General features: G+C 66.6%; 1 protein-coding gene across 5 annotated transcripts in view; it reads right to left on the bottom strand.

The window, feature by feature from the left end:
- The window catches only part of PACS2 (phosphofurin acidic cluster sorting protein 2), a 53,323-nt gene that overhangs the window by 7,110 nt on the left and 27,361 nt on the right, over nt 1-18,852 (bottom strand). For 3 of the 5 annotated variants that reach the window (XM_059183348.1, XM_059183344.1, XM_059183346.1), the window contains exons 2-18: nt 15,423-15,510; nt 13,236-13,325; nt 12,027-12,152; nt 10,511-10,673; nt 9,962-10,035; nt 9,620-9,700; nt 8,466-8,525; nt 6,306-6,463; nt 4,434-4,524; nt 4,208-4,282; nt 3,552-3,694; nt 2,572-2,704; nt 2,196-2,300; nt 1,921-2,027; nt 1,463-1,617; nt 1,075-1,185; nt 685-793 (exon numbers count right to left, since the gene is read on the bottom strand). In XM_059183348.1, the coding sequence (XP_059039331.1) occupies nt 685-793; nt 1,075-1,185; nt 1,463-1,617; nt 1,921-2,027; nt 2,196-2,300; nt 2,572-2,704; nt 3,552-3,694; nt 4,208-4,282; nt 4,434-4,524; nt 6,306-6,463; nt 8,466-8,525; nt 9,620-9,700; nt 9,962-10,035; nt 10,511-10,673; nt 12,027-12,152; nt 13,236-13,325; nt 15,423-15,510 (1,869 nt within the window). The remainder of the gene's footprint in view (nt 1-684; nt 794-1,074; nt 1,186-1,462; nt 1,618-1,920; nt 2,028-2,195; nt 2,301-2,571; nt 2,705-3,551; nt 3,695-4,207; nt 4,283-4,433; nt 4,525-6,305; nt 6,464-8,465; nt 8,526-9,619; nt 9,701-9,961; nt 10,036-10,510; nt 10,674-12,026; nt 12,153-13,235; nt 13,326-15,422; nt 15,511-18,852) is intronic. The other 2 variants (XM_059183345.1, XM_059183347.1) reach the window with 1 other exon arrangement.

The raw sequence follows: 18,852 nt of genomic DNA, 5'->3' as shown, positions 1-18,852 counted from the left end.
AGCCACCAAAAGAGAAAACACAGAAACATTATCACGGGCTCAGCAGCACGTCTGGCTCGCGCGGGAAGAGCCCAGCGCTGTGAGCCAGGCAGCCACTGCGGTTTCCCATCTCGTGCGGGGGGAGCCACGAGTGTCCCGCAGACGGGACCCCAGACCAGCCACAGACCTGGCCCTCAGCCCACCTCCCTGAGGGGCCCATTGCCCTTGTGGGCCTGGCCGCCAGCCCTCTGCCTGGCTGCGGCTGTGGCCCCCGCGCCTGCCCGCTGTCGGGCCAAGAACACGTCTCCAGCCTGGGAAGCCGAGGAGTCTGAAGGAGCCTGGGCCTGCGTTCCCAGAGCAGGTCCCGGCCAGGACAGGGCCAAGTGACGGGGGTTCCCTTAACCTTTGTTGTGGGAAGTTCCAGCACACTACGGAGAGGAATCCTGACGGGCTCCTTCTGACGGGCTCCGAGGAGACCTGGGGCCGCCAGACCCACTCACGGGGTCCCCTCCCAAGCCCCGTTCGGTTCCGTCCCTTGGCCAACCAGGTTTGTCCCCGCTGACCATGCTGCCCAAAGGCTCTGAGACCAGAGCAGGTGGGGAGGCCTATGGGGGGCGGTGGCTGCGGGCGGCCGTGTCCGTGGCATGGAGCGGGGGCCCCTCCCCTTTCCCCGCACCCCGCCCCGCCCGTGGCCCAGCGAGGTACCTCTTCTGCTTGTAGGTCAGCATGGCCTCCGCGATGGGCAGCTGGTGGGCACAGTTGGCGCCTGCGATGTACTGTGTGATCCTCGACACGATGTCTGGCGTGTCCTGCACTGCACGAGAAGGCCAGGCGGGGTCCGTGGGGGGCCACACTCCCCATCTACCCTGCGTGCTGTCTCCAGGGCTGCCCGGTTCCCAGCCCAGGAGCAGTGGCAGCACTGAGGCCGGCTGAGGGACCTCCTGCCCTCATGGAGTCTCCAAATCCCTGGGAGCCCTCGCCAGGGGCTCCCACGGCCAGCCCACTCTGAGGCCCACGATAGCCGGCAGGGAGAACCGGGCAGAGGCCCCGTGTCTCCCCAGGGAGGCCCCACCTGGCCGGGGCCCCAGGCCTCACCAGCGCTCTGGGCCTCCAGCTTGTTGAACAGGTCTCTCCAGGCCAGGTCCTGGAAGAAGTTGTTGTAGCGGTAGTCCACGGAGCCCAGGTACCGGGCCACGGGGTGGGAGCCTGTGAGCCGAGGGGAGGCCGTCAGGCCACATGGGCCACTTGGTGCCCCTCAGAGCCCTGCCCCACTCCCGGGGGGCATAGGGGCCACCGCGGAGGTGCACGGGGCTGGCGAGCCTCCCCCCCCAGGACCTGCCCCCCCAGGGACCGATAGGGCGAGCCCACGGACACGGAGCCATGTCCCACGGGCTTGGATCGTGTGGGGACTCACACGCAGCCCGGCCTCGCTTCCCCGGCCGGCACCGGGGGCCCCGGCGCCCCCACCGCCCCCGCCCCTCACCCAGCGGGATGACGAGAAAGCGCATGTAGCCCAGCCAGTCGGGGGTCTTGTGGGACAGCTGCTCCACGAAGAGCCGCAGCACGGCGCTGAGGTAGTGCTGCGCCCCGGCCACGGCGATCTTCACGGGCGGCGGCGGCTGGGAGTTGCAGTTGCAGCTGCGGCCCCGCAGGCAGGACAGAGGGGACGGACGCCTCAGGGAGCCGGCCCCGCGGCCAGGACTGCACCACGCGCCCGAGCGGCCCCCAGGCAGAGGAGGGCTGAGCCCTGGGCCACGAGGGCCCACTCATGACCCCGAGACGGCCGCCAACACCCAGGTCATCCCCCCGCCCGACCGCCAGACCCGGACAGAAGACGGGGCTGCCCACGGCTGTGTGCAGGCTCGTCCGGAGTCCGCCCCCGCCCCCGCCCCCGGGACAGAGCCATGGGCGTGGCCGCAGCGGGGCCCCAGGCGGACTCACTATCTCTGGATCCTCGAGACGATGGTGCTGAAGGCCGCCTGCACGTCCGCCGCAGAGCAGGTGCACACCACGGGCAGCGCGTGCCTCTGCAGGACCTCTGACAGGAACTGCGGGCGAGGAGGGCGCAGCCTGGGCCCCAACGCTGCCCCTGGCCGCCCGCCAGCACCGCCCCCCGACCCCTGCTGCGGGGACGGCGCCCCCCGACCCCTGCTGCGGGGATGGCGCCCCCCCACCCCCCCTTCCCACCACAGGGAGGACACTCGGCCCGTCCCCACCTGCCCCTGCCAGTCGGAGGTGTTGACGAGAATGATGTTCTCAGGAAGCTGGTCGTCAGAGATGAGGATGTGGTTCAGCTGGTCATACACGGTCTTCCTGGGGATCTGGAGACACAGGTCCCCCGCATGGGTAGGAGGCGTGCTGCAGCCCCTCAGCCGCCCAGCGGACCCCTCCTGCTCCCAGCAGTGGGCAGGAGAGGCCGGCCCCGTCCTCGCTCAGGAACTCAGCTTTGCCCTGGACAGCGGTCACTGGGCCGAAGACCCTGAGGGACCGTCACAGCCCACGAGGTGGCCAGGCTGCCGCCCCCCGGAGCCAGCAGTACTGGGTCGGTCCTGGGCAGTGTGGCCTCTGCCGTGCCCCTCCCAGAGTGCACACCTGCAGCTGGCTCCTCGTGTCCGGGCACCGCTCGTTGTCCAGACTGTTAGCACGCTCGTTCTGCGGCCTCGCGGGCTGCCGCTCCTTCAGGGACGTGCTCCGACCCCGGCGGCCGGCCTGCTTCCCCTCAGACCTGCAAGGAAGCAGCATAGGCTGGGGCCGGCCCATGTGCTCACCAACCCAGGGGAGGGGACTGCTTGGCGGCGGGGGCCGTGGCAGACTCACACAGGCTGGCAGGGCAGGGGGCAGGCAGGGCGAGGGGCCCATGTGGCAGCCACGCCCACACTTGGCACAGGCGCTTTCTCTGTGGGCATAAGGCCCGACACAAAAGGTGTGCGCCGGCTGTGCAGAGCCCAGGCCCCGAGAAGGGGGCTCTGCTGCCCAAAGGTCCCAGCCCCGTGGGTCTTGGGGCGGGAACGCAGGGCCCGGCGGCTGTGGCCATGTGTGGTGGCCCAGAGGGTGTGGCCAGGGGCCCAAGGAAGGTGACGGGATAGGCTGGAGAGCACATCCCCAGGAGGGGATCCGAGGTGACCCCCGGACGGACCCACACGGCAGCGGGGACGGGTAAGAGGCGCTGCGGGAGTTTCCTCCACTGGGAGGCTGCCTGGGTTCCTGCCACTCTGAACCCCCACCTCCATGACGCCCACCGTGAGGGGCAGGGTCCCCGCCCATAGAGCTGCCATGGCGGACCCAGCACCACCACGGCCTGGGGGCTGCCCCGCCAACCACACCAGGCTCTGGGCCCGGCTGGGCACACCCCCTCCACACCAGCACCCAGGGCTATGCCGGTCCACCTCAGCCCCAAAGGCCTGCTGGCAGCTGCTACAAACACGGGGTGGGGGTCCCACGTGGCTCTCCGGGGCGGGCCCCGAAATCCCCATGCTTCTATGCGATTCCCATGCAGTCAGAGGGGGCCCACCGCCCACACTGGCCCGCGGGTACCGTGCCCGCCCGCCCGCCTGCCCAGGGCATCCCGTCACCTGGCGGCGGGGAGGACGAGGGACTCGGTCTTGGTGATCCGTCCGCTGGGCGGCAGCTTCTCCGCGAACAGGTCCAGAGCCGAGGTCTCTGCCTCCGGGCTGTCCTCGGGCTGTGCCGGCTGCTCCCCGGGGGCGGGCGTGCTCTGAGATGCAGAGAAGGGGCTCGAAGGCAGGGCACATCCTACAGGGGCTCCCCTTGAGGCCACAGTCTCAGGCCCGGGGAGCCCCTGGTTTGGGTGGGGGTGTGTGGGCTGGTTTCAGGCTGACAGCTCTCCACATGGGGCACAGACACCTCCCCCTGGGGAGCTGAGCCGACCTCCATTCCCACCCACGGGGCTCCCGACCCTGGCTGCCAGGGGAGCCCAGCACGAAGCCTCCCGCGAACCTGCCTGCAGCCCAGGACCCTGTCCCTGGGAACCCCCACGAGGGCAGAGACAACCGGAGCCTTCACAGAGCCTGAGCTGACAGCAAAGCAGGGGGACGCCCCCATCCTCCTGGAACTAGGGTGACTCCGGGGGACCCTGACTGTCCCTCAGGGTGGGGGCACCCTCACTGTGGTTCTGTGCCCTGGCCCTGGGAGACGGGGCTAAGGACCCCAGAGGCAGCGCGTCAGTGGCTCTATGCCTGACCCAGGGCATGAGCCCACGCTTACTCACGGGGGTCACCGTGTCGGAGGTGCTGTCGCTGGGCTGCTTGCCTCCCAGGGCCCGGGTCTTCTCAGGCACGTCGGCCTATGAGGACAAGATGGGAATCAGGCATTGAGCAGGAGGCTGGGGCCCCACAGACCAGGAGCACGGGGTCAGGCCGTGCACAAGCTCCCCTCGGCGCAACCCAGAAGAGACAGCTGCCCCGGCGGGAGAGAGGGCTGCCGCGTCTGCTCACCGGACTCGGAGGCTCCTTGTGGCTCCGGACGCTGTGCAGGCTCCCGATCTCTGTCTGCGAGCTGGAGTGCGACAGCCCTTCGAAGTAGGGCCTGGGTGCGGGGTGGACAGAGGTCACCCTCCAGGGCCCTCCCCACCCTGAAGGTCCAGTCCCCGTGCTCCTGGGATCCGGCAGCCACGCAGAGCTGGGGGTGCTGGGCGGTGGCGGGAACGACGGCCCCGGGGAGGACCCCGAGCGCCGCCCCCCGCGGAGGACCCCGAGCGCCGCCCCCGCGGAGGACCCCGAGCGCTGCCCCCGTGGCCCTTCTTGGCGCCCCCACCCACTGAGACGCCCGCTGGAGACGGCTCGCATGCCTGAAACCCACCCACTCCCGGCCTTCTCCCCAGGAAGGGTGGCCGGTGGCACGGGCGTGCGGGCAGCCTCAGGCCCCACGGCCAGCTCGCGGCAGCACAGCAGCAGCCTCAGACCACCACAAGGTTGCCATCAGCAGGCCCAGCGACCCCAGGCCGGCAAGTCCACACCCCTGCCCCCTGCAAGACAGCAGGGCAGAGCTGAGGGAACTCAGACACTCAGAACACAGTGCGGCCGAAATGGTGGGTGGGGTGTGCCCCCTGGGGACAGGGAAACGCAGGGGCAGGACCAGGGCCCGAGATGCCCACGCACAGCCCCGCGACTGGGAACGGCAGCTGGCCCATAACGGGCTCTGCGGGGCCTCCGCCAGCAAAGGCGGCCCAGCTGAAGGCGGCCCAGCCCAAAGCGTCTCGGCAGCCTTGCTGGCTCTGCTGGGGGAAGGCACCACAGGCGCGGCAGCGTGTGGTGGGCCGAGACGGTATGCGGACCCCCGAGAGGCACCTGCAGCAAAGGCCAACGGCCGACAGCTAGACCAGAGCCCACAGACGCCACAGGCACACCCACTACGGGACTGGCCACGGTGGGGGGCTGGAGGCCACCTGCACAGAAAGCCCGCCCTCCCCGCGTGCATCTCTGTCTCACTGACTTGGATCGAAAGGTTAAGGGGTGTCTGGGGCTCAGTCAGGAAGCGTCTGCCTTTGGCTCAGGTCAAGGTCCCAGGGTCCTGGGACTGAGCCCCGCATCGGGCTCCCTGCTCAGCGCGGAGTCTGCTTCCCCCTCCCCTGTCCCCCACGCCCGCTTGTGTGTGTGTGCACTCTCTCTCACATTTAAAAAAAACAAACAAAAAACATTAAAAGCAAAACTAGAAAGCCACAGATCTTCTGGACTCCAATAAGGCCCCCACTCCAGCAGCCACACAGTGTTGGGTCCCGTGGCCAAGCCTCCCCCGACCCCAAGCCCGGGCCTCCTGTGGTCTCCTGCCCCAGCCAGGCCGACCCCCGGCTCCTTGGGGACCAGCGCTAGCACCGCTCACCCGCCCCTCCCACCCGTGCAACAGCGACGCTCTGCGGTCCCCCATCTCCCCAGTGCACGAAGAGCTCCATGGCCCCAGGCCTGCCGGCCCGGCCGGCCCCCTCCTGTGTCAGGTGCCTCGCTCAGCCCCGCCGGGCCCTGGGGAACCCCTGACCACCTTCCCCACTCAGAGCCCTTGCCCTCCATCTCTGACACCATGACCTCTTGCAGGGACGACCCCAGTGCCTGCTAACGGGTCTCCTGTCTTCCTGCTCCTGGTGGGCTCCAGAGAGATCTTTCCAGAATGCCTGATCCTGTCCCTTTGCCACTGCTCTCCCTCCAAAACACGGCAGACCAGGCTGTCTGCTCGGATGCACGCCTCTCCTCCCTGACTCAGAGCCCACGCCCCAGCTCTGGCACGCTGCCTGAGGCCCCTGCGGTACGGGGAATGGCAGGGCTGTGCCCGCCGGGCCTGGGGCCGGGGGCAGCAGAGGCGGCGTGTGGGCTCACCTGAGCTTTGGCTTGGGGGTGCTGAGGACACTGTCATCATCCTCCAGGTCCGGGCCACTGTCGCTGGGGTTTTCCATGTCTAACGTGTCATACAGAAGGTCCAGGTCCTCCTCTGCCTCGGGGACATGCTCTGCAGGGTCCTGCTCCGAATCCAGGACCTACAGTGAGGTCAGACGTGGGAGGGCAGGCTTGGGGGGGCATCCCCTTGGCAGGACAGACAGGAAGATGACACAGAGCCAAAATACCCTCTCTCCAGCACATGCCCCCAACCCAGTTCTGCCAGACACTGGGGTGACCTCCGGTCACCGGGTACCGGGCATAGCAGGGCCATTCTGCCCTCGTGGCTCGTGCTTCCACAGTGAAATGCACAGCAGGAACACAGGGCAGGGAGTGCCTCCTGGGACAGGCCCGCATGGGGCTCAGGGCTTGGAAGGCCTCCCTCCCCAGGGGCCCCCACCCTCTCACTGCTCCCTCCTCCCAACCCTGAACTGACTTCTGTCCCCACGTGTGGGCTCCCCCCAGAATGTCATGAAAGTGGTTACACAGTGTGCAGCCCTTGGCATGGGGCTCTGCCCACGCGGGCAGCTGTATCCAGAGGTGTCTGTGCTGTTTGCCTCCAGCCACGTCCCGTCACTGCCCGCCCATCCCTGAATGCGGCCTCTGCCTAGCTGGCCGCCAGTGGATAAGACACTCCAGGCTTTGCTGCTGCAGACAAAGCTCCTGGCACTGTCCGCCCCTCAGTCTTCGTGTGGACATCCTGGATCTTGTGAGCTGATACCAGGTGTAGGACGGCCGGCGGGATCGATCGGCCAGCGGGATGGCCGGGGGAGGGTCAAGCTGACGCTCGGAGGAGTGGCTCGGCCGTGCTCTGCAGCGGCTGCCCTGGAGCCGTTCCCGCCGGCATTGCGGTCCGGCTGCTCCCCACCTGTCAGCACCTCTGCACACCACCCTGCGAGGTCGCGGCGACCCTCTGCAGCCTCGGGAGGTCGCCTCACAGCGTCTCGGGGCTTCCTGGCTATTCAGGTTTCTGCTCAGAGAAAACCTCTAGTCGGGGCCTTTGACCGACTTTTGCGTCAGACCGTTAACTTCTCGTCAGGAGTGTCTATTTGGGGCTGTGAGGTGCCTCTGGTCTGGCGGGCACAGCTCCCTTACGGGTCTACGACTTGCAAACACCTTCGAGGGGACGGCCGCCGGCTCATCTTCCTGCTGGGAGCTCAGAGCACAGGAGCGTCCATGTTTGGATGAGGGCGGACTCGCCGGGCTCTCCTGGCGGCCCGTGCGTCTGCTGTCCTGCCTAAGCCCCACGGCCGGGACCCGCAGCCAAGATCACTCTCCTGAGTTCCGCGGTACAGGCACTTGCGTAGGTCTCTGACCCATGGGGCGAATCCGCACACGGTGCGGGTCTCGCGTGTGGACATCTGGCTGTGCTGTCACTAGCTGCGAAAGGCCTCCCCTCCCCCACGGAGTGGCCTCGGCATCCTTGTCATTTCCATGCAAGTCCGGGGATGAGCTGGTCCGCAGACAGGCAGCCGGGGGCCTCACAGGGACCCTACAGAAGCTGCGGACGATCTAGAGAAACCGAGGCTGAGACCCTCGGAGAAGAGCTGCGGCCACGCCCCCGAGAGGCCTCCAGGCGTGTGGACGAGCGACCACGGCCACGACCACGCACGGCAGTGACACGCCACCGCTCCCGGGCGGCTCTAGGACCTTGGACTAACTCCCCTCTGCCCGCGTTAAAAGGAAAACGGAGGCGTCTCTCCTGTAGTTGTAAGAGCTGCACAAGCCCCTCCGGGCACATCTGGGGAGCAGGAAGCAGCGGAAGGAAGCCGCAGGACAGAGCACGTCGGCCGTGGGGCACGTGGGAACTAACCAAGAACGGCCCGAAAATACCCTCAGAACACAAACGCACGGGCACACCACCGAGCGACACCCAGCCCTCCGCCGGGCCGTTCACAGGGCTGCGATTCCAGACGCGGGTGGACGGCCTCAGCCCAGGCCTTGAGGTACCCCAGGGGTGGGGCGGCCCGCTCCCGCAGACAAGGACATGGTGCCTGGGGGCCGCGGCACAGGCAGCGGCGGAGCCAGGACACGGCCCAGGTGCCCGAGGACCCTGGTCACACGGGACACCGAGGGCCTCGCCATCCAGGCGGGGTCACTCACCTCATCCGACACTTTGAATCTCCGCAGCAATGCCACGACCTTCTGCTTGAAGTTTTGTTGCTGCGAGACAAGCAGGACAGACTCAGAACCCAAGGGGGCAGCCCCCCTCGGAGGCCACGCAGGTGCGGTGGCACGGAGGCCAGGCCCTCCCCAGCGTCTGACACACAGCTGGGGTTGGGCCCAGACCCAGGGGGAGGGGAGGGCGGGCAGCATCTCCCTCCAGGGCCTCCGAGTCGGCAAGGCTGCCGGCTCCTCCCAAGGCCCCACCTGGCCCCAGCAGCACCTGGCAGCCAGCCCACAGCGGGCAGGGAAGGTAGGGCTCAGCGGGGAGCCGGAGCCCCACTGCCCAGCGTGGCCCTGGGTCTCCGAGGCTGGAGCCAGCCGCCCCTGCCCCCCTCAGGGGGTGTCCCCAGAAAGGAGCCCCCCACAGCCCTGCACGGGCATCAGGGCTCTGGACCCAGAAGCGAGGCTCCCAGAGGGGCTGGCACGCTCCCCCTGCCACACGGGGACCAGGCCTGGGTCTGCTGGCAGAGGGGCGGGGGCTTCTGGGGCTGAGCTTGCGTCCCACGGGATCCGTGGCTGCCAGTGTGCGGCCCAGGCCAAGCCCGTGCACACAGGGCAGCTCGGCTCTGGGAACTCCCGCAGGGCTCTGAGCCCAGTGGTAGGCATCTTATGATGGCCTAAGGCCTCTGCCTGGACCTTTCCCCCAGATGAGAAGCGAGACAGCCCCGCCAAAGCCCGCGGGCCACCGTGCCTGCTGCGTGGCTCAGATGCCGAGTGCAGAAACGAGGCACCGGCCTCAAACGGCGTGTCTGGGCACACACGGGACAGAGACAGCCTCCCCAGCTCTGCTCGTGGAGCGGCCTGAGCAGGTCAGCCATCGCTGCCCTCATGCCCGGCCCCCTGGACCAGGGGTGGCTGCCCGGGATAAGCACGAGGAGCCCACCCGTGACACTCCCATGGACGATGGCCAGCGCCTCGTGGCCCGCCTTCGGCACAAGGCTGTGGAGTCTCCCCGCCTTCACGCCTCACCAAAGAGGCCAGGCCATGGGGGTCCCGGACGGCTGCCTCACATCCCAACCCCCACTCGGGGCCCCCAGCCCCCAGCCCCCAGCCCCCTTTCCCCAGTGTTAGTAAAACCAGTTTCCACCGACCCTGGTCATGGACGCCGTTCTTACTATCGGTCGCCGCTGCTTCTTGGGTTTCCCCACATCAAAGTCCTCCTCGTCCAAGTCCTGGGAACACAAGCACAGGGCTGGCAAGGGCACCCCCGAGCGTTGGTGGGCCTGCGGCAGGAGCCCCCAGGACGGGAAGCAGGCGCCAGCAGCACACAGGGGCCGGTCTGGCCTCCATCTCCCCTCCCTCACGCCGGCTCGGGGGCCCCTGGCCGTCCACACCGCATCCACGCACGGAGCGTCTGAGGGCCCCGGCCCCAGACACCAGGCCCGGCACGGAGCGTCTGAGGGCCACGGCCCCGCACACCAGGTCCAGCCTACCTGTCCTTGCACGGCATCGTCGCTGGCCTCCTGCTCAGAGGAGAAGCTCTCGTACTCTTCCTCGGAGTAGTTATCTACGGAACGAGCAAGCGGAAGGGGGGGCACCCGGAGGTTCCGACTGGTGTCCTGGCAATGAGGCGGCGCCCGGAGCTCGGGGCCCCTGGACCTGCGGGGAGCCATGCGCAGTCCCCGCCCCCCAGGCGGACTTCGGGGGGAGCAGGCCTGCGCTTCCCCACTCCCACAGTGGCCTCTGTGGACCTCAGATGCTTCAGCCTAGATTTCCTGCCCAACTGGGCCCCTGCGTGCCCTCCCACACCTCGGGGGACAGCAGCTGCCATTGTGATGGGGGCAACAGCCGTGCTAGGACCTGTGCGCGACCTTGGAAGGCACCGTGGTCAAGCCCAGACTTGCCAGCGGCTGAGCTCACGCGCCTGCGGCCCAGGCTCCCAGGGCAGCCACAGTGCTGCCGGCAGGGCTGGAGGCCAGACACCCCGGGCCTCCCCGGCTTCTCCAACCCAGCAGGCGGGGGCCACCAGCAGCCGCACTCACCTGCAGACTTGGCCTTGGGCCCCGCCTGCATGGCGCTGTCCTCATGGTCGATGGGCTGGCTGGACAGCGAGAAGATCCAGATCTCAGCCACCTTGACGGAGGCCTCCTTGAGGCTGCTGCAGAGGCAGAGCACCTGGCCGCCCTCGGAGGGGTGCTGCATCACCTGGGGGCGGGACTCGGTGCTAGAAAGGGCCTGGGGCAGGGCCAGCGGCTGGGGCTGGGGCTGGGAGGGCGGTCAGAGACACGTCCGTAGGGCAGGAGGACACTGGCCGAGACTCTGGGGGTCAGTGCCAGGCCCAGCCACCAGCGACCGACAACTGTCAGGGAGGGAGGGTCTGTCCAGAGGCTGCGGCAGAAGCAGACTGTGTGTGAGGCTGTGACTCTGGGCCACTAGGCCTCGGGATCTGCGTCCAGGGACCTGTGTCCATGGGGCCCCCAGGAGGACCAGCCACCAGCATGGGTGGGGGGTCTTGAGCGGCAAAGCCAACACCTCCCCAGGCCGGAGAGTCCTTGCTACCATTCCCGTCGGTGAGAGACTCCAGCTGACCAGGGTCAGGCTCACATGCTGTGCAGCGCCCCCTGCGCCCTGCCCGGTGACATCGCGGAGGACACCCCTGCGGGTCGGACCTTCTGCCTTGGGGCTCACTGGACCAAATCCAGGTGTCGGGACTTTAGGACCCGATTATGTTTAATTTGGGGAGCCTGACCTGGGTGCCAACTCTTGAGTGCGGACATGAAATTTTGGGGAAAGGTAATGTCTGTGACCACTACCATCTCAGAAACCAAGCCAGGAAGGTCAGCCAGCACCCAGACACATCCCCGGGCCCACGTGTGCGCAGCTGGACAGACACGTGCCCGGCCTCCCTCCGCACAACCCCACACCCGTGCCACCTGCCTGGAGGGACGCTGTCGGGAGTGTTAGGCAGGTAGGGTCTGAGGGGAAACAGGAGGCCGGTGGGCTCGACCTGGTGCCGTGGGCACGGGGCTCCTGGGCCAGAGGAGCAGGGCAGGGGCGGGGGGTCAGCCCTGCCCTCCCCCAGCTGGGCAGCGACAGCGTCACCGTTGCCTGGACAGCCCTGAACACGACCCCATGCGGTAAAGGCCCCAAAGCACAGAGGCCACGAGGGCTCTCGGCTGTCCTTCTCCAGGGCCCGGCCCAAGGCTCCCAAAGGCCCTGTGGCAGGCAGCGGCAGAGCCGGAACCCGCCTCCCGACCCCACGCACGGAACACCAGGTCCTCTGCGACTCAGCCGCGGCAGCCGGTCGGTTCTAACCCGTTTGTACAAATGTCCCCTCCTTTCCTCCCCCACCAGCAAGCGCGTGCCGCCCACCTGGGCAGCCCACGGGCCAGGGCCATGCCCACGGGAGGGGACGCAGATGACCCAGAGAACACTCTCCCTGGGGGGGCACAGGACGGACCCACGCTGGGCCAGAACCCACCCACGGCCCAAGGGTGGCTGCTTGGGCCATGGGGTCAGGCCGGTCGGAGGCCTCTGGCTGGGCGGGGATGCGCGCACCTCGGCCATGTTGATGGAGCCCGCTGCCAGCGTCTTGTAGCCCAGGATCGTTCGGTTTTTGTACCGCTTCCTCCGCTGCAGCATGATCTGGAGCTTGTTGCCTTCTCTCTTCAGGAAGTGAGGGTACTGCAGAGAAGGGGTCACGGCTGCCATGTGTCCCCGCAGCCACGCCTGCCCAGCACCAGTAGGCCTTGGGGGCTGTCACAGGCCTCCACCAGGGACCCAGGGCAACCGCCGCTGGCTGACAGGAGCAGCTGGCTAGGGCCCCTGGGTCATGAGCAGGGTCAGCCAGTGCACGTGACCACGGCGTGGACGGCAGCGGACGTGGACCCAGAAGGGGCGCTGGTCGGAGACCCCAGAGCCTTCTGCAAGAGCAGGGTCACAGGCACGAAGCAGGGCTCGCAAAATATCCCTTAACACGTGCAGAAGCTGCATGCCCTGCACCGTGGCCCCGCGCTTCGAGACCGGGAGCTGCGTGTAAGCAATGTGCCAGGAAAGTGAGTCCCGCAGAAGGAAACCTTCACACGGACCCCAGAAGCTCCCGTAGGAGCAGAGCTGGGGTCACATGCTCCCGCCCCAGGCACAGCCACGCATGGAGAGGCTCCCGGGCGGGAGGAGGGAGCCAGCGGGATCCCCGCGGATGGGTTGCACTCCCGCGAGGCGACAAGACTCGAAGGGGTTTGCAGGGGGTCGACACTGAGCACGTCTGAGGATCTACATGGTGCCTGCCTTCAGCCATGGTGCGGAGAGCACAGGGGCAGGGTGCACGCCTGCGGGGGCCTCGGGCCGGCCTGCTCCCACCGCAGACTCAGGCTCTGGAGGTCCCCGGGGAGGAGGGTCTGTGTCACACTGGGAGCGGCGTGTCCCGGACACACCGAGCCCCTGTGCACCGGCAAACTTCCAAAACTGAGGTCTGTGTTCCTCCCCATCTCTGAACGCCGGGACCAAATGGCCTATTTTCAGTCTGTTTATTCATTCATTTATGTAATCTCTACAGCCCACGTGGGGCTTGAACTCCCCACCCTGAGATCAAGAGGCACACACTCTCCCGGGGAACCAGCCGGCCGCCCCCACAGCGCCCCAAGAGTGTGTCTGGGCCTCCGCGCGTTCTGTAGCGCGGGAGGGGGAGGGCGGGTGGGATCTCTAAGGTCCAGCAGGGCGGAGCGAGGACACCGCGGGGCCGCTGCCCCAGCCCCGCGCCAGGCCCACCTGCAGGGAGAAGACGAGCGCCAGGTCCGTCTCCACTTGTCCGCTGGGGGGCAGCGCGATCTCGTGGGAGCGCAGGATCCGCTTGGAGCCCTGGGACAGAACAGGACCGGCTCCCAGGGTGGCCTCGCACCGGACATCACTCCCTCCAACCCCGCAGTGAAGACCCACAGATCAGACAGCGGCTCCCAGGTTCCCAAACACACCCTTGGGGAGATTTGTCAAGAGCCTTAAAAATGTCCCCTTCCGGGGCACCTGGGTGGCTCAGTGGGTTAAGCCTCTGCCTTCGGCTCAGGTCATGATCCTGGGGTCCAGGGATCGAGTCCTGCATCGGGCCACCTGCTCCACGGGGAGCCTGCTTCTCTGTCTGACCCTCCCCCACCTCATGCTCTCTCTCTCTCTCCTTCTCTCTCAAAATCTTTAAAAAAAAAAAGTCCCCATCCTGAGACCTCCAAGTCCAGGTGGTCCAGGCTGCTCCCTGCCACATTTAATGTAACTCCCGGAAATCCAGCAGCGGGGTGTGGGGGGGTCAGAGGACATGCTGGGGTCTGGGGGGATCACGGGACAATGCTGGGGTGCATGGGTCACAGGATAATGCCTGCAAGGACCCTTCTGCATTCCTGCGACAGTGGACGGGTGAGTGACCGCCTCCCCAGGGAGCCCAGTGTGGCAGAAGATGGTTCTAATGACAGCACAGCTGCCCTGGCCCAGGGTCAGAGACGAGAAGTCTAGAAACACATCCGAGAACACACAGACATGGATAAAAGACAAACATGCTATTTAATAACGACCCTTCACGTCACCAGGAAAAATTACTAAGTAGTAACAAATCATTAGTACAAAACGTCCAGATCCTCGCCTGAAACCATATACCAAAATACAGCCCGAATGGATCACAGATCTTCTCATAGTACAGCTTCCAGAACAGCTGCCCCCACACCCACAGAGCAGAGACGGAAGGCCAGGGCAGGAGGCCATGGATGGACACCACGTGACCCCTGCCTGCCGGGCACCAGCAGCCATCACATTCAGAGCAACAAAGACCAGAGGCTACCAGGGTGTGGGGGCTGGGGCTCCAAAGGTGGCCGACAGGGTGAGCGGGCAGACAAGCGGCTGAGGGCAGGAGCGCGCTGTGGGTCCGGGGCAGAGCACAGACGTGCGGGCAGACAGGAGCGACGGGCAGGGTCCCAGGCACAGGGCGGGGCTGGCCTCCGCGGGTGCCTTGCCCAGTGGATGCCCTCTGGGCCACGTCGCACCCTGTGCAGGGGTCGTGCTGTGGGCCCCTAGGCCTCTTCTGCACCAGACCCCTCAGAGGACCGGAGCCGACCGGCCTCGCTGGGAGAGGGAGGGCGGCGGCCACAGGCAGAGGGCACAGGCAGCGGGCCAGGGAAGTGGGCACAGGCCCCGGGGAAGGCAGGCCGGCCCACGCCCTCGGGGACCTGAGGGGCGGGGGGCTGCTGAGGGCACAGGAGCAGGTCTCGTGTCTCGGGGAAGATGGCCCAGCGGAGGGTCTGTGGGAGATGCCGGGCACTGGAGTGGACGGGGCAGCCAGTGAAGAGGGCACTCAGGTAGCAGGAAAGGCGCGGCTCCCGGATGGGGAGGCGGTCGTGTCAGAGGTCAACGGTGGCAGATTCAGAGATCGGGGTGCGTGAACTCCACCTCGCTCTGAAGCCCTGGCAAGACCATGAGCCGCCCTCGCCAGGGGGCTCAGAGCACAGCCCGGGCCGCAGGCGGGTCCCCCGCGGGGCCGGTCCCCGTGCAGCCGACGGGCAGCCTCGCACGCCTGGCTCTGACGGGAAGTTACCGCAGCCTCTTCAGGGAAGCAAGGGGTTTCTTCGGATCTTAAAGATGGCGGCAACCGACGGGGAAACTGAAGACAGGCCTTGCACGTCAGCGCTCAGCTGACTCGGGGGCCCGGAGACCCACGCGCCGGCGAGCCCCGGTGCGCCCGCACTGGGAGGCCTGGGCCGCGTCCCCGGCACCCCACAGCCCGTGAACGCGGGCTCCAGAGCCTGGGCCTGCGGGTCTAGTTTTGCCAGCGCCCTGGGACCATTTTCCCCGTCAAGTGGCAGGGGCAGAGGCCCCCCTGCATCCCGGGGCAGCCGCAGGCTCGCCGGCCCCCGGCCCAGGGGAGGGTCCAGAGGTCGCTGTGCTGGCCCCTCCCGCCCTAGGCAGCTGGGGCCCCCTCACCTGCATCTTGACGGCAATCACCACTGAGATGAGCTCCTTCTCCAGCTCCTTGAACACCACCAGCTTCTTCAAGGTCAGGCTGCACAACCTGCCAAGGGCAAAGGCTCAGCGGGGACCGCACCCTCCTACACCTCCCGGAGCCCCAGGAAGGCCCCATCCTAGGGAGCGCTGGCCTCCAACGTGGCCCCCTCAAGAGCCCTTGTGGGGGGCGGGTCGGTCTCCCGCCTGCGGGGCGGCTCCGGGCAGGTCTGTGGGCAGGCAGGCCGGGAGCCCGCAGGGACCGGGTGCCAGGTATGGAGCCCCTCTCCCAGCTCCCGGGGCACAGGCCTCTGCACGCGCCGCCCCATGCCCCCCCCCCCCCGACGAAGTCCAGGATCGCAGCCCGGACCCCAACTGGCCAGCCCTTCCCCGGCCTGCGCAGGGTCCCTGGAGACACCAGCAGCTCTCCGGTCACCCCTCTGCATACGCCCACCCGCAGCGCCCATGTCCCTGAGCCCAAGGGGAGCGTCCATGAACCCTTGTGCTGGCGTCACCACTCTAAGCGTGGGGTGCAGGCGGGGCATGAGGGCCCTGCCCAGGGGAGGCCTGGGCCTCGGTCCTGGTCCTCATGTCCCGGTCCTTGGCTGGGGAACAGCAGCGGCCGTGCCTGCCTTGCAAACTGGCATGCAGGACTGCTTCGCCGCCCGAGGCTTCATGGTCCCAAAGGCGGCAGAGCCACCCGTCCAGGAGCCAGGGGAAGAGGAGCCCAGGGTCTGTGCGGGGCAGATGCCGCAGCCAAACTGGCTGGGCCCCGCCTGCAGCTCCTGGAAGCCTCGCTCACTTTCCCGATCGGATGTCAGCCCAGTGCTCACGGGGACAGCTCCGGGCCCACACGGGGACAGCAGAGCCCCACCCCACCCACGCAGCATCAAGCCCCAGAGTCACACAGGTCCCACTTGGGGCCGCACACCCCATGCCCACCTGCATTCAGCCAGAAAGGTCTGTGTCTACACCCGGAACAGGGGGGCAGATGCTGCTATGGCCCCTCTTCTGAACCAGAGACCCAACACTCCTCTGTCTGCCTCAGAGGAGGCATGGGGACAGGGGTGCCAGAAGGAAGACCCCGGCCCCCTCAACTCCCCGTTCTCTCTATCCAGGCAGCAGGGAGCGACAGGACCAGGCCAGGAGCTCAGGTCTGGACACAGGGCCTGGGTCTACTCAACAGGGTGGCTCTGGAAGGTTTCATGGGCTCCGTGAGCACCTGCCGACCGCCCACGGAGCAGAGACACCCACCTCCATCCTGGGCTTCCTAAGGAGACCCCGCCGACATCCCAGGCATGAAATGAAGACCCCACTATTCTGTGTTTTCTTAGATTCTGTATTTATCTACTTGACGTCCAGTACTTATATGGCCAACAGACGGCCAGGGCTGCTTACAGCCCTCCTGGATCCAGGGCCCGTACTCTGAACCCCTCCTCGTCCAACCCTCAACGCCAACCTAACAGCCCCCTGCCCTGCACACCCAGGCCCAGGAAGCAGACAACCAGGAGCTGCTCCTGGCTCCCTGTGCCTCAAGGTCCACCGGAGTGACTCCGACCAGCTGATCCGGAGCTGATGCCTTGCCCGCAGAAACCCCGGTGACGCCTCTGGTCTGGGCCTCACCTGCGGTCCCTCTGTCCCCGACTGGCCCCGGTGCCTCCCCACGGCCCCGGGCCCGGCGCCTCCTGTTCTGGGAGGCAGTGAACAGTAAACCCTCCTCTCACCGGCACTGACCTGCCTTGCCGTCACGCAGTCCCCCTCACAAACCAAGACCAGTGCAAACCACCGACTCCCTTCCTGGGCCCACAGCCAGCCACGGTGCAGCACTCGGGGCCACGAGGATGCCGGGGGCAGCACGTGCCCTCAGAGGAGCCCAGAGGAGCCAGGAGACAGACACGAGGGCTTCCCCGGCCAGCAAGGCCCCTGACTCGAGCAGAAGGACAGCTCCAGGCTGGGGACAAACAGCACTGTGCCCACAGCCCCTGACCCGCGGGTGCCCATGGGAAGCGCAGCCCGCTCCACCCGCCAGGCCACTCTGGCTCTGCAGGAAGCGAACTGGGAAGGAGAGAGAGTGGTGAAAGCTGTGGCTCACGGGGACGAGCGCCCACGGGGACCAACCACAGCCCGGCACAAAAGAGCACCAGCGCTCTGAAGAGGACTGATGTCGTGGGGCGCCGGGGTGGCTCCGTCGGTGAAGTGTCTGCCTCCCGCGCAGGTCATGGTCCCAGCGTCCTGGGATCGAGTCCTGCCTCGGGCTCCCTGCTCCGCGGGGAGTCGGCGTCTCCCTGTCCCTCTGCCTGACGCTCCCCCTGCTTGTGCTTGCACTCTGCCTCTCACTAATAAATACATAAATATTTAAAAAAAAAAAAAAAGAACTGAAGTCGTGTAAAGTACGTTTTCTGATTACGACGGACTCATCTAGAAATCAATCGTGGGGGCGCCTGGCCGGCTTGTCGGCGGAACATGTAACTCCTGATCTCGGGTCATGAGTTCGAGCCCCACGCTGGCCGTGGAGCCGACTGACAACAGACAAAAAGAAATCAATGGCGGACAGAAGGCCAGAATCACCAACCAGTCCGGACCGTAAGCAGCACACGGGCCCGGGAGGAAAACTCGAAGGATCCAGAAATACTTTGTGCCGACCTTCAGTGAGCTACAGCTCGAGCCCCGAGGGCGGCAGCCGGAGACCTCCCGGCGCTGACCCCGGAGCCTCACCTCAGCAGGCAAGTGAGCGCAGCAAGGGAGCAGCCAGGACAAACAGACGCCCTGGAGCGGAAGGCGGAGAGGCCACCGGGAATAAAATACCAAACGGATACAAAGAGCTCCCCACAGGCTCTTTCGGAAGAGCCATGACAGTGATGACGTCTCTCGCCCAACAAAGAAAAAAGAGAGGACACCATGAGCCCCACCAGGAAGGAAAGAACCCAGATTGCACGGGGGCACGGAGGGGCAGAGGCCACTCGGCCGCCGCCGCGGGTCAGGCCAGGCGCTTGGATGCCACGTACCACGACGTATCGACCCGTAATCGCAGCGCGGCCGGCCGGGCTCGGGGAGGCCCTGAGCATCTGAACAGCCTCATCTACCAAAGAAATTGAATTAGTAGCTTTAAACCTTCTGAAGAACAACACTCCAGGTGGGTTGAACCAGATATCAAAGGACGAAACAACATCAGTTCTACGTAATCTCTTCCAGGAAACAGACACGGGAGGATACTTCTCAGCTCATTTTATGAGGGTCAGGAATGACCCTGACTCCAACACCAGACAAAAACATAAAAAAAGAAAACCATAGACCAATATCCCTCTATGAACACAGACGTAAAGATCTTCAAGAAAATATCAGCAAACTGAATTCACTGTAGGTAAACGTAGCGGCTCCTACACCGACCCAGCGGGGTTCGCCGCGGGCAGGT

The sequence above is a fragment of the Mustela lutreola genome, chromosome 7 (assembly GCF_030435805.1).
Source record: "Mustela lutreola isolate mMusLut2 chromosome 7, mMusLut2.pri, whole genome shotgun sequence".
Classification (NCBI taxonomy): domain Eukaryota; kingdom Metazoa; phylum Chordata; class Mammalia; order Carnivora; family Mustelidae; genus Mustela; species Mustela lutreola.
The sequence above is the reverse complement of the archived record's forward strand: the minus strand, read 5'-3'. Positions and strand labels throughout refer to the sequence as shown.